This window comes from Lathamus discolor, chromosome 4 (genome assembly GCF_037157495.1).
Source record: "Lathamus discolor isolate bLatDis1 chromosome 4, bLatDis1.hap1, whole genome shotgun sequence".
In the NCBI taxonomy this organism is placed as follows: Eukaryota; Metazoa; Chordata; class Aves; order Psittaciformes; family Psittacidae; genus Lathamus; species Lathamus discolor.
This window is the reverse complement of record NC_088887.1, coordinates 30,746,974-30,761,912: the sequence shown is the minus strand read 5'-3', so window position 1 is coordinate 30,761,912 and position 14,939 is coordinate 30,746,974. Positions and strand designations below refer to the sequence as shown.

The 14,939-nt window shown below is 42.7% G+C and overlaps 1 protein-coding gene across 1 annotated transcript; it reads right to left on the bottom strand.

The window, feature by feature from the left end:
* Positions 1 to 618: 618 nt before the first annotated feature.
* Positions 619 to 14,521, bottom strand: IL10RB (interleukin 10 receptor subunit beta). The gene is made up of 7 exons (XM_065676841.1): positions 14,296 to 14,521; positions 12,069 to 12,192; positions 9,282 to 9,451; positions 6,920 to 7,083; positions 4,958 to 5,108; positions 3,299 to 3,456; positions 619 to 1,302 (listed from the first exon to the last, which is right to left on the bottom strand). The coding sequence occupies exons 1-7, from the start codon at positions 14,342 to 14,344 to the stop codon at positions 1,090 to 1,092; spliced, it is 1,029 nt and encodes a 342-aa protein (XP_065532913.1). The 5' UTR covers positions 14,345 to 14,521; the 3' UTR covers positions 619 to 1,089.
* Between the last annotated feature and the right edge of the window lie 418 nt (positions 14,522 to 14,939).

Below are 14,939 nucleotides of genomic sequence, written 5' to 3'. Positions count from 1 at the left end.
GGTTCCCAAGAAGCGTGTATGTATGCATTAATTAACAAACCTCAAAAACATAGCCCAAAATGTTGCAATTCCAGCATAATGTTATGCTTTACACACAACTTCACTCATTACTTCTGCTGACAGAATTCTCTTTTTCGCTCTCCTTTGATGTAATAATACACACAAAAAGACTCACATCACAAAATCAGTACACAGTGCAAGGGTCACTCTTTACGCCCCAGCATTAGCATGGATGTAACCTTCACATGCCAATGAGTTTATATTATGTAATATGGGAGTCATGTCAACCTGGATTTTCTTTTGTTGTTAATTAAGACAATGTTTCAGTAGATAAATAAAATGAATCTACCTTTTAACTCCCACTTTAACTGCAGAGTTTTCCACTGGACTCTGGGTTGGGCAGCCAAAATTTAATTAGCCATAGAAACTGTGGGGCAGAGGATCAGGGCAGTGAGCGATGCCTGAACGTGGAGGGCTATCAAACAGTCCACTGGTACACTCCCATTATCCTTAGCAATGAGGTATGAGTAACACCTTGCACTGCAACACACACAGAGTATTTGTGTTTGGTTTATTCATACCAAGCTCATGCCATCGGAATAACTTTACAACTCTGCATCAGGTAAAAAAACCATTTATTAAAAAGATCACGCCACTGGGGATATCCTTAAAAAGTACACACAATTTCTCGTTACAAAAAAATGAGTCAGATCAGGTCTTACTTTACAAAATAGGATTTTCTTTTACAAACCTTATGTAAGATTTCAGTTTTATTAACTTTTGCAATAAATAGTTCATCAAAGTTAAATTAACTAGTATTATATATAATTGCTCTTTAAATTAATGTCATGACACAGTGTCAGGTATTGCTACAACTTAACAGTGAGCCACTACAAACAGTAGCAAAAATTATGTATTGCTTAATTCCTCATTTATAGTCAAGTTTCTTGTACTCAAAAAAATAGTATGAGTCTGTCAAAAGTCTGTGTACACATCTTCATGTATTCATTTTTACTGTCTTAAGACCATAGCAATTAGAAGATAAAGTCCAACAGACCATTTGGTCTGAGTGAAGTATGAGGAGGGCATTCAGGCCTTTTCTGAAGCTGATACTATTCTTGAATCAGAATCTTCTTGTTCAGAGTCCTGCAGGTGCTCTGGTTTCTTGCTGGCTTCATCTCCAGTCTCATCACTGTGACTTGTGGATTCTTCTGAAATGACAGTTAGCTGGTCACAGAAAAGATGTTCTTCTTGTGGGACTGGAGAAAAAATCTGTGAACCACTGGAAGGCTTGTTCAAGAACTGTGAAGGGAAGAGGAAATGAGAGTTAGACGGCACCAGCCATACCATCCTGTTTGCTTAGAAATACGTTTTACATTATTTTCCACACATCAATTGCATTTCTCAATCCTAAGAATTCCCAGAGAGCAACAACCTAATACCTCCCTGCTCACTTTAGCATCCTGTGCAAGGCTTGGAAGCAAGGCATAAGTGCCTTTATTTACAAGAAAATACCCTAGGTGTTAGTGATTTCTTTGGAATATAAACTTTCTTAAAAAAAAAAAAAAGAAAGAAACAAAACCCAAGGTTTTGTTTGGAAACAAAAACCCTAAAAATGGTGACTTGGCTGTGGGTGAAGTAGTTCACAGAGAGATTTGCCAAACAGCTTCAAGAGATGTGAGCTGTTCCTGCCATCTCAGAGAGCTGTCTGTGCAGACATCAAATGGTGATGCTTTAAATATCAAGCTAAACCATAACCATTTTAAGTAAAGGTGAGGGATGGAAATTTGCAAGGCAATGCTGTTCAGGGAGAAATATGACTTAATTTTAGTACCAGAAAATCACAACTTCCTCCCACTCCCTGTTCTACTAGTAAGATGGAACCTCAAGAATCAACATGGACTTCACAGGATGTCATGACTGTCAACATTTTGAATGTCGACAAGAACTGCACACCTACTCAACATTGTAATAACATGTTAACCACTTGCTTTGGCAGCTGAGATGGCAGTTCATTTTAATGGTAGTGGCTGGAGGAGTACAACTGTGTTGTGTTCTTGTAACCTGACCCCTGTCTATTACTTTAGCATATTTTACATAAGAAAATTCTCCCTTTCTTGTGAGAAGCCTGTGAGCAAAATGAGATCTGACCGCATCCTGTATCGATAAGAGCAATGCAACCTTCTCAGCAGCTCTGCTAGGGTTCTCACTGTGCCCTGAGCATGCGCTCAACTTAAAGTGCAAGACAATTGCTAAGTCTGCTGCAAAGCCTTCATCTGACGAACTCTAAGTCAAAATGAAGGATGAGAGAAACTGCAGGAAATTCAGCAGAGCTGCTAACTTCGGCATGTGTAACAGTCTTTATAGCCTTGTTTCTTGAAGGAGATCCTGATACAGACTTTTAATGTTGCTATATGGGTAACAAGGGTCAGTGCTATTCCCCAGTAGTAATGGCTAACATTCACTGCTTTTATTTTATTTTCAGCTTTCAGACTTCACTACATTCTTCACTGAAGTTTAAGCTCATTACTGTGCTTCTGAAAGAGCCTCATTTCAAACGTGCAATTTTAAGTCTAAAATGAGATGGGGAGACATTTCAATTGTTTACAATCTAAAAAGAGGAACAGAAAGTTAACACCTGTTATTCTCTCATTTTAAAATGAAAGAGAACATCTTGTTTCTAAGCCATAGAAAGCTTCACATTGCAAATTATGCAGTTACTTTAGGAATAAAAGCCTAAGCCAGGTTTTTAACTTGTTCAGCTTTAAACATTTTGGACCATTCTGTGCAGAACAGTTCAAGATGACAGTATTTTAGAGTTTATCATACATCAGTATACTTCAAAAAGAAGTCTAATACCACTGCTTCTTACTCATGCCTATGCAGCTCCACAGAACTTGAACATGCAAGATAACATACATGCAAAATGCATGACCTTATAAGGCCAGAAATTAAATATTAAATGAACTAACTTCTGCTACCTTTCTCACACGGAAAAGTACCTTCCTTTGTCAGCTTTTCCCAAAGTTCACAACTTCATCATTTACACTTATTTGAATGGCTTTTTTGTTTGGCAGAAGGGTGAGTTTCACCGTACACAACTGTATGACAACAGATAACCAGCATTGCTCCTTCTAGTCTAAGCCCCCCTCAGAACAGCCTACATTTTACAGATGGCTCACAATCAGGTGCAAATGAAAAAAGGTGAAATAAAAGAAGCTCCAAAGGTTTTGGCGCAGAAAGCTTTTGAAAAGCAACCGCTTCTGCTGATTTTAACAGTGTTAGGTAGAAAACAAACCTCTTTCAAGTGTTGCGGGAAAACATAGGAAGGACATAAAACATGTTTGGTGAGTCGATACAGATACAAAACCAAAAAGAAACAAACAGGAACAGATATCACAACGACCAACATCGATCCTATAAGAACGGTCACAACTATCCACACAGGAGTTACACCTGCAAGGCAAGAAAAACACAAACCAAAACAAACTTAAACCTGTGATTACTAATTTCTGGATGCATTCTTTTCAAATGATCACTTTCTCCATGGAATTAAAACCGAAACAAAAGCTAGCCAACAAAACCCAACCAACCAAACCACCAACCCCCCCAAAACCAAACCAAACTATCACAAAATTGTAACTGCAAAAATAAGTCTTCATTTCCAGATGTAAAATACCTCTTAGCTCTTATATTTTTAGCCTGAATAGGCTGAGCTGAAGTTCTCACTACAACCTTACAAGCCACTATATGCAGACGTTTATGGTTACACATACAGGTGATTCTACATGCAAGACTAGGCAAATGATGAAAGGAAAAAAGACCAACAGAAGCATCTGTAAGGCAGTATCATGTAAAAATGGCCCCAAAGTAAAGACAGCAAGGGAAAAATTACTATCAAATTCAAAACTGCTTAGCCATTAAAAATAAAGGTCATGCTTGGGGATTTCACAACAGGCAATGGGAATTGAGATGTATCCATGCATCCCTGTATAAATGTTTTAAACCAACCTATGCACGATAAGCACTGGTCTAGCCATGAACTAACAAGGAACATCACCACCAAAAGCAACATACAATTCAACTGCAGTGCATGCAGGTAATATTCCTGCAGGAGAAACATGTGAGGAAACATTTTACAAGAAAAAGACTTATGAGAAACAGCTTAGCCCGGCAGCTCCCGCAGAGAGCTTCCGTCTTCTGTCTCTGCCTCTGATTTTTCACATGTTATTTGACAGCGTGTTAGCTTAAATACCGACTTTTTCAGAGGCATAATGTGCATCATCCTTTCTTTAACTGGGGACACAAAGTTCCCTGCTCAGGCAATGGGGTCAGACCACATGGTGGTTGATTGCTGGACTCCACAGACAGCAGCCTAGGTGGCATGGCTGGGAAGTGCTTTTCTTACACAACTATCTTCAAAATGAGAATGAAAGTGCCTGAACAGAGTATTTGTTCATATTATTGATTGGCAAATGCTCTGTTTCACAGAGAAAGAGCAGCATGGCCTACCCTAGTGACAGATATGGGCGTTGTCATCACAGGTGAAGCAGACTGCAAAACAGGGGCAAATTCCTTTCTCAGTGACAAATACACAACAAAGACTTTCATAGGATAATAAATACAGCTGAAGGTAAAAGAAATTCAGACACAGCATGATCAGTGAAGAGCACATGCTCCATTTAACTCTGATTTGCAGAGTATGAGGAACATAGAGGGCTATGGAGTGAAGTAAAGCATCATGCTATCGGTGCCGTATCGCTTGTAGTTTTCACTTTGTTTCCAATTTCTGCACTCCAAAGGTACATAGGTATTAACCACCAGACAATACCGAAGTAACAAACACATCCATTTTTGGAAGTTTCGCATGTTGCACTGACAGCCATTCTGAATGCCTTTATCCATTTCCCAGCTCCCTACAGTGTGTGTCTTGTTGCGATGCACCAGGTAGTATTACCATTGTGGGTTGTCTGCTCACAAAGCACTTCACTCAGTTCCCCCGTTTTGTTCCACTCGGGGATAACTGCTTGCACTTGAATACAATATATCGTCCATGGCTCCAACTGAGATAGGATTTCAGTGTTATGTTTAGTGTCTACATGAGTTACCTAATAACAGAGAATACAAAAACAAGAAAAGCATGAGTCCAGTGGTCTGGCTAAGTAATTACAATTACATTTAGAATCACAGAATGGTTTGGGTTGGAAGGTTTGGGTTACAGATCATCTAGTCAGGACACCTTCCACTAGACTACGTTGCTGCAAGCCCTGTCCAACCTGGCCTTGAGCACTGCCAGGGATGGCGCAGCCACAACTTCCCTGGGCAACTTTTGCCACCCGCATAGTAAAGAATTTCGTACTGACGTCTAATATAAATCTCACCCTTTTCAGTTTAAAGCCATTCCCCCTCATCCTATCACTACATGGCCTTGTAAAAAGTCCCTCTCCAGATTTCTTTTAGGCACCTCTTAGTTACTGGAAGTTACTACAATGTTTCCCCAGAGCCTTCTCTTCTATAGGCTGAACAAGCCCATCTCTCTCCACCTGTCTTCATAAGAGAGGTGCTCCAGCCCTCTGATCATCCTTTAGTAGGACATCTCATCATTTAGTAGGACAAATCCTAGCGGTTGTAGCTGCAACGTGAACAAGGCTTTTAAAGGCAGAATGAGATTCCCTGCCTATGGCAAATAACTGATAACTACTTGAGATTTCAGCTGTGGTCACTCTGAGACCATTCACATCACTGACTTTCTGGCTGCTATTAGGTGACTGCCAGAAGACGCAACTTGCTGTTTAGAGGCATGATTGGTTATGTCCCTGTACTATAGGGTTCCTGAAGAGTATAGGAGCTCCTACAGGATGCCCGTTATGCAGTAACAGGCTTTTTCAGGGATGAGGAGACTGTATAGCTAGGTTTTAACATTATAAGCAAGGATCTGTTTGAAAAACAACCTATGAAGTTACATAGTCTATTCCTTCTGCTTCTTTGATCCCTATGAAATTTCCCAGACTTCTGCTCTGAAGTGTTATAAGCACAGATTCTACCTGAATCTCTCGCTTTCTCTGTATATTTGCCTAAGTTTGCATCCCATATGCAGAAATACCTTCACTTTTTGTAGTCTGTATTTTGGAAATGATGATCCCTCATTTCTTGGAATTGAATGCCTAAGAATTCTTCCAGGATAACAAATACAAATCACAATTATATGTAGTGGAGTCCTATTATATGAAAATTGTACTGATGTACAAAGCACTAATTACACTGTGACTGGTATCTTCCAGTAAAGAACTTCCTTTTTTCCTGTAATAGAGCCTATGACCCTATAATTAATATATTATTTATGATCTTTCTTCATGCATTCTGTGGGGAGCTGAGTGACACATCTGTCTGTGGAAGGGGCTGTCCAGGAGAGGAAGGAAGCAAATTACGACTTCTGGAAACTGAAGAGGTGAAGGTGGCCACAGTTAATATAAAGCCTCATCCATGGTGGTATTCAAAGCCCAAAGTCCCACAAAGAGCACAAATACTTGAATGATATGGGACTTGAATCTAAGTCAGTTTATAGCCATGATCACAGACACTGCTGACGTTATAGCTTCTAAATTTACCCTTACTTGTATGCATGAAATTCAGGGATTTGCTGAGGAAGCCTGCATCACAGATAAACACATCACTGAACGGAGAGAATAAACTCTCATAATGTAGCAGTTAGTTCTAATTATGGAAAAAGCAAATTATATCAATGCTACTGTTTAACTACACAGCTGCCATTTGCTCTGAATAGCAGCTGTAGTGACTAGACTTTCTTACACCAACTAGCAGACATACATTTTTACTTCAGTACTGTTAGCTTTCAGAACTTCATCAGTACGGTACTTTACCAAGAAAAGCAAGAATCAAAATCATGGAGTCACAATACCCCGGAAGCAGTGCTGCCTTTCTTCCAGTACAGTATCCTGTACTTCCACGAACCGTAATACTGCTTCAGAGGCCAGTTGTCACGCTCAGCAAAAGGGCCTATGAAATCCACATGCAGGGACCCAGACTCTGACTTCACTTTTACATCAGGTGGCCCAATGACGGCTATACATTGGAACAGTGGAAGAAAAGAGCAGCAGTCAGTTTCATGTTGTTTTCGGTTTGACGTTTTTTATACAACCCAGGACAAATCACACTTTGAAGAATTTTATCAGAAAAAAATTATTTGCTATCATGGATCAGGCATAAATAAATCCTTTCCTTACAGAACTGCTCTTGAAAGGGGTTTATTTTTGCCGTTAGGTAACAGATGCTATTGCAGACTACATTTCCCATAGAATAAATTAACTCAGTTCCCTTTTGCCAGCTGTGTGACTCCTGGGAGAGGAAGGACTATTTCTATAGGTTATTACTTACTTCTCCTTCTGGGCCAAGCTGTTGCAACATCTGTCTTTTCTGAAGAGACCTCTAGTGAAGGGTTTTACTGTTTCTTCCATTGTGATAATTTTGAAAAACTGAAACATTTGAATTATTTCTGCATTTCTTGTACTCCTTAGACTGAATATTATATTCTTGCCATTTGTAAATGGCTTTTCCTCATTATGTTTTTGTGCAGCTACCCAAATTATTTCATGATTTCACCTTAGTTAACTGTGTTGTGTCAGAAATGAGCTCTCCACTAAAGTCTCCTATAATTCCAGTGAAAAACTGCCCTGGCTGCCTCTCCAAAGTTCTGCCTGGCTGCAGTCACACTATGAAGTGTCTAAGAAAGGAAAAGCTCAAAAAAAGATGATTTTGCATTCCTCTAGAAATACGTGCTTCCATAATTAAAAACAATACTAAAAAGCCTCAGACAAACTGCTTGCTGAACCATACATTCATGCAATGCTCATGAATGGGTTGTCGAGCTTACAAAAAATAATGCGAGAAAGGTCTTGGTTGCTCTGCTTTTCTCAGGCTATTCCTATAATACAGAGTGGAATTTAGTAAAAAAGCACCAATAGTAACACAGAAAGGAATATCAGACATTTTGATCATGATACCCTGCTCAGATCAGTTATGGCGACATTAAAAATACTCATGTCCTCCTCAGAGATTTGGCCAGTACTCCCAGATAGTTCTGTCCAAGTAGTTTTATACCTGGAGTTTCCCATTCAGGAATAAGCTGCTTTTCCAAAGCCAAACCTGCTCCAAAGGCCACACACTATTTCAATTATACGTCAAACACAACTCTGTTAATGATTTACAAGTTTGCTCTCTACTCTGAAAATCCACCCATGCTTTTTGTATTACATCTTCTTTTGGCTACAGCTCGTACTTGCAATGTTGATGTTACTATGTTTCAGTGCTTCCCTTATAGGCAGATTAAATCATATCAACATTACTTTTCTGGAGAGGTAATAAAAGCATCTTGAAAAACAAAGCTATAAACTGTAAAATTGCATTCTGAAATCCAAGCAACAGAATGATGAAATTTCAGCAAATGCAGGCAGAACAGGAGAAGAAAAAGAAGGTTGAAGTTTTTTCTCAAAGATGAGATACAACAGAAGCTTCATGAATGGTTTTGTGTTAACAGCTGTGAGGAAAAAAAGCCTTGGGTAACATTAACTATGTAATGTAAAATAGTTTGATTTTTGCTTAAGAGTGGAGTAAGAATGTACAAAACTAAAGACTCCACTTGGTAAAAACCACCCTCTTATCCCCAAGCTCAGGTGACAGCAACATGATTAACATCTCTGTTGTACACTCTAATACAAGGCAATGCCTAAATCATTTCACACACAAGACTATCAAGCTTCTCTAAAAGAATGGCAGTATTGTGTAATGAAGATTTCTTACCTAAAAATTAACCTTTCTCTGTGACTTTTTCAACAAAAAAAAAAAAAAAAAAAGAAAGAAAGCTTTTTGCCTGGCATAGCAACGAAAAAGAAAGTAATTGAACTTATTGAGATATACAGGACATCTGAATCCTTGAAGAAAAGCTCTTGACTGAAAAATACATATGACCCTTGTTTTGATGCGACCTTTGTTTTAAGGGAGAGACATACACTTTTGAAAACCTCCTCAAAAGAGGTTTCAAGTACCAATACCAACATCTAGCTATAATAGTGAATCTACAGTGCCTTCTGACAGCAACTTCTGCCTTCAAAAACTGGAAACGTTACAACCGAGGTTTTATTGTTCAACGTAATTACATCTAAAAATGATCTGCTGCTATAGGTTTTCTTACGGAGTCAAACCGTAAAGGTGCATTAATAGCATCCAATATGGAGGGTTTTCCTGAAGATTACAAAAGTGCTTACTGTCATCCATTGGCTTAAATCTGATGGTCATCCAGTCTGAATGGTCATTTTCTGACTCCGCTCGAACCTGTAAAATGTAGTCTCCATATGCAGACAGAGAAGAGACATCACATTCTGTGAGTCTCAAATTTGTGCTCACATTTTCATACGTGTCTCCAGGTAAATTGATGCTGTATGGAAGAGAAACAACATGTCTATGATATTTAAATTATATATGACTAAATGTATTTCCTCTCAATTAACTGGAAAAGTGGAATATCTGCTTGCTAATACAACCAGTTATGACTCACGAACAAGAAAAATTAGATCCAGTGCATAAGAAACATCATTACTAGTGTGTACGCACACACTGAGCATTTTATATGCATCTATAAAGCCATGATAAAGTTAGAGATTAAAATTGCAATACAGTAAATAGGTGCCCTTTTATTGACATTGGTTACAAAACTTGATTCAACAGGCAGTAGTTATCAGACAAGTCTGCAAATATCAAGAGAACATCGCTATGCATGGCTTTGCTGTCTACCTTGGACTTTGTTCAGAACTGTCTTTAAGATATGCGTACAAGGAAAAGCCAGAGAAGATTTTAGATACGCATATAAGGAAAAGCCTGAGAAAACAGAGCCTGAAAACTCACCGCAACCATTCAAGTACATGATACTGTTTCTGGTTTGCATCAAAAGCCCATGCAGGAATGTAGTGATCAAAAGGTATTTGCTACCAGAACCCAGAAAAACCTTCTTTCGACTAAGACGGGGGATTTCTCCTCAGAAGGCACCTGCCTGTGGGCACCACCATCTCCACTTTACATCCTGTCTTGGCTTTTACCTTGTCTTGGCCACAGAATTCAACTTTCGGCAGGAACACAAGACTTCGGTCCCACCACACGGTTTCATTGCGAAGCACAGAGGCAGGTATGGAGCCCGCCGCTGGGCGGGGGAAGTGGCCACCTTCCTTGGTACAGCTGCACAGACCACTTTTCCCAACAGGAAAGACCAACTAGGAACGACACAGTGCCAGAACCAAATCAAAGCTAAATCAACCTACCAAAAATGACAAAAGGAGACCTCAGAAAACGTGTCCCAAGTTTAAGGCACTGAATGGACGAGCCACCAGCCTGCAGTTCATCAGGCATTTCCACTAAGGGCACAGGTAAGCTGACTGCATTGGTGGCAGAGAACAAACTGCTACTGGAGTGAAAGGTCAGATAAGGTCCTAAACACTCTGCAGGACTAAGTCTTTGAATCACAGGTAACAGCTTCATGATAGGGAAAAAACCCCACACAGACAGCTAAGAACAGCCAACATTAAAATGTGTTTCTGGTTCCAAAAGAAGTGCCTATAAAGCTGCCTTTAATGCTGGGTTTGCAGTAGAAAGATCGAAGCTTACCTCAGGAGAAACTGTGTGAATGTCTGTCAAGGTTTAGAAGAGCTGTCTTGTTTTGAGTAGATAATGACGGAATGAACAAAGGCCAAAGGGCCCCAGAGGAGGGTAATATCCTCAGAGCAATGACGTATATCCCATTAACGAGGAGCTGGCAATGGAACTAACTTTTGAGGCATTGCAGAAGGGAACTGCCTTCATTATAACGCTAAAAATCACACCCCCTTGAGATAAGAGACCCTTGCCCACAGAGACCTTTACTCACAAACATGTGTAGTGAAAGAAATCTATCCTGTGCCTTTAAACCGAGACAGAGAATCCAAGAGCCAGTCATTGTACCTGCTGGAAAGTAGCGAAGGGGAAAGGGACCTGGGGGTCCTGGTGGATAGGAGGATGACCATGAGCCAGCAATGTGCTCTTGCGGCCAGGAAGGCAAATGGCATCTTAGGGTGCATTAGAAAGGGAGTGGTTAGTAGGTCAAGAGAGGTTCTCCTCCCCCTCTACTCAGCCTTGGTGAGGCCGCATCTGGAATATTGCGTCCAGTTCTGGGCCCCTCTGTTCAAGAAGGACAGGGAATTGCTTGAAGAGTCCAGCGCAGAGCCACAAAGATGATTAAGGGAGTGGAACATCTCCCTTATGAGGAGAGGCTGAGGGAGCTGGGTCTCTTTAGCTTGGAGAAGAGGAGACTGAGGGGTGACCTCATCAATGTTTACAAATATGTGAAGGGTAGGTGTCAGGATGATGGAGCTAGGCTTTTTTCAGTGATATCCAGTGATAGGACAAGGGGCAATGGGTGTAAACTGGAGCATAGGAAGTTCCACGTTAACATCAGGAAGAACTTCTTTACTGTAAGAGTGACAGAGCACTGGAACAGGTTGCCCAGGGGGGTTGTGGAGTCTCCTACACTGGAGATATTCAAGGCCCGCCTGGACAAGTTCCTGTGTGATGTACTGTAGGTTACCCTGCTCTTGCAGGGGGGTTGGACTAGATGATCTTTTTAGGTCCCTTCCAACCCTTGGGATTCTGTGATTCTGTGATTGTAGATTACTGAGCAATCACTGTAACTGCGAGTGTACTACCCTGGAAACTCTGCGTGTAGAGGTAGAAGAAGCCTCATGGGGTCTGCTTGATCTGTAGAAGTGCACCACTGAGCACCCTGCAGAATAAACAATGTCTCCTCTCTAAACTGTATTTTGAGAGTTCTCTTTCAAACAGGTAACACCTTGGGTGTGAAATGTGTAGAAAGTGTCCCTGCCCTGTTATTTCGCTCAGAAGATAAACCTCGTACCAGCTAAAAGAAAGGCACAGCTACGGACCTTCCTATATAAAAAAAAAAGGAAACAAATCACAAACACGTGCAGCTGTAAAACATGGACTAAAGCAAACAAACATCCCAGACTTACCTCTTCGATTGGACAGTGTAACTTATATTCCCGTTGTAAAACCTAGGTGCATCCCATTGTAAAATGCTACGAAGATTAACTGAAGTAATCCTGATGTTTTGGGGGTTTGGCACTATTCCAGAGACTGTGGGAGCAATCAAAACCAGATAAACATTTTAGCATATGTTCCTCCAGCCACTTCTCCATCATCCGTAACGTAAATACAGCCTCCCTTCTCTACCTTGCCTCAGAAACACTTTGAAAACGGACTTCAATGTGATTCATTTTAATCCTGACGCCTATCCTTCCCTGTGACCTTGTGCAACAAAAACAAGTTAGCCAGCATCAGTGATTTCCAGTAAGTGCAGTCTTTATGATATCATCATTTATTAGGCATGACTAACTTGTTACTGCCTGAGACTCAGGGCCCATAAAACTACGTGGATGAACTCTCACTGAGGCTGTCAAAATCTGTTGTTTTCACTAGCACCATGGAAATAACATGGCTGTGGGGATTGATGTGCTGGTTTTGGTTTCATTTTGAAGAGGAACATGAACGGTCTTTATACATAGACCTGTGTATAAGACTGAAATAGTTCCAAAAACCCACCCGCCAGAAGCATGTTTGTGTCATCACTGCATGGATTAGCACTGCCATTTTAAACGCTTTACACATGGCGTTATTCAACCACCCTTTTGAAAAGGAGATGAACACAAACTACCTTGGAAGGCAAGAGAGCTATTAAATACACTTTGTATCATGAATTGGCACTCTTCACAAGTGATGGAGACACAATTGTCTTGCTTTATTGAAACCGAATAAAGGAAACTCTAAGTCAGTATTGATGAACAGACCATTACTATTATGATTTAATGATTTTTAAATAGTTGTTGATACTGAAACTAAAATCGAAAGGATTTTGGCCCATCCTTGCAAAGGTAAAGAAATCCCCATCAGGCCAGACTAGTGCTTAAATGTCATAGGAATAAAACCTAATGACACGTGTTCTAAGATAATTAAGTTGCATGTCTATAGTTGATGCATAAATACATGAAATTAATACGTTGCTTACCCACCTTCAGCAGACAAGAGTTTTGAATCTAGACCCTGCTTAAATAAGAACTGTTTCACAGACTCAATTCCTGCAGTGTTCGCCTTGCACCTAACAAATCAACTTGAATGCACTTCAGACTATAAGAGCAGAAGTTGCCTGCTTCCCTGCACCCCAGGCTTCTTGAGAGATGCCATCCCTGTACAAACATGCCCTCACCCATACCAACCTCAGGCACTCTCCTTCAGGGATCTCTGCCCAAGCACACACTGTGCCCCTCTGTAGGCACCTCCAGCCTCCTGCTCCCACATCATCTCCTCCCTGCAAAACCCCAGGTGTGCAGGACGCCAAGGAAGATGGGCACAGGTAACAATGGACTGCAAAGCCTCAGTGTGAACAACACAGCTGAAGAAAAGTCTTGCTAGTACAAACCACCTGACTTTTCCTGCCCCGCACGATGTGGTCCTTGCTATGAAGAACCCTTGCTAGGGCGCTGCCTACATTTTGAGGAAGCTCCCTCCAGAGCCGGGATGGTAAATCCCCGGTAATGATGGCAGTGATGCGTTGGAAGGTTCGCTTCCCAGATGGTGTTTCCTACTTGAAAAGCCTCCAGCTCAACTTTTTACCGGGCACTGTGGGCCCAAACCGATGAGAATATCCTTCTGTGGGTTCGCACTTTGTAAGTGGCAGGTTGGCACACCGCTCATAGTGCACCGCAGCCTCAGACACCGCTCATAGCGCACCGCAGCCTCAGACACCGCTCATAGTGCACCGCAGCCTCAGACACCGCTCATAGCGCACCGCAGCCTCAGACACCGCTCATAGCGCACCGCAGCCTCAGACGCCGCTCATAGCGCACCGCAGCCTCAGACACCGCTCATAGCGCACCGCAGCCTCAGACGCGGCCTGTCTGCGAAACGCGTGGCCGGCCCCGCGCCGGAGCGCCCAAAGGGCAGTTTCACCCTCCCCGCACACATACAGCCTCTGAGCGGGGGGGAGCCGGCCGGCGCCTCGGCGCCCTCCGCACAGCGGCCGGGCCCGGGGCTCTGGAGGCAGCGCGGCCGCGGAGAACAAAGCCGTCCGCTTCCACCGGCCCCCGCCGCCGCCTCCCGCCTTGCTCCCCGCGGGAGGACGGCCGCTCTGCCGGGGCAGCCGCAACCCACCGCTGTCCCCCGCCAGACCGGGGGCGGACTCACCGCAGAGCAGGAGGCAGCTGCAGAGGGCGGACCGGAGGACGGCGGCCATGGCGGCTCCCGGAGCGGAGTTCCCTCAGCAGCGGGGCTGCCAGCGCAGTAACGCCATGGCACCGGGTGCTGCCCTCTCCGGCGGCGAGCGGGGCCTCCCCGAAACCCTTCCGTCTTCCCGTTGCGGGGCGGGGCGGTGTGCGGCTCTCCTGCCGCCCCCAGCTGCGGGGCTCAACTCTCCGCCAGCGGGGCTGATTGCCTCCGAGCAACAGGGGACACGGCCTGCGGCGCGGCCGGCTCACCCCACCGGTTCCGAAGCCTCTCCAGCAGAAACAAACCCAGCGCCTAAAACCGTCCCAGCGGGCTCATGGACGCTGTGCTTTAAGTATCTCGGCGGTGCCGGCTGCTCGGATACTTACGATCGCTAAAGAGCAACTTCAGGCGGGCAGCTGGGAAGGCAGGAGGTGGGAGCTCGGTACAAAGCGGATAAATAGCTAAATAACACATAAACAGAGGCCAGACGATGAATAGCTTCAAACCTGACCTTAAGTGAAATTCCCGCTGCAGTCAGTACAAATGTCACCTGAGGAAAGGTTTGTCTTTTATCTTCAGGATTTGGCCCGCACCAGATGCCAACACTAGTACTTCTACCAGAA

Excerpts from the sequence above, each read along its gene's own strand:
- IL10RB (XM_065676841.1), bottom strand. The coding sequence starts at position 14,344 with ATGGCCGCCGTCCTCCGGTCCGCCCTCTGCAGCTGCCTCCTGCTCTGC. Across the intron at positions 7,084-9,281 it reads ATTTAAGCCAATGGATGACA|CCGTCATTGGGCCACCTGAT; the intron begins GTAAGCACTTTT and ends TCCAATGTATAG. Across the intron at positions 5,109-6,919 it reads AAGGCAGCACTGCTTCCGGG|GTAACTCATGTAGACACTAA; the intron begins GTATTGTGACTC and ends CTCTGTTATTAG.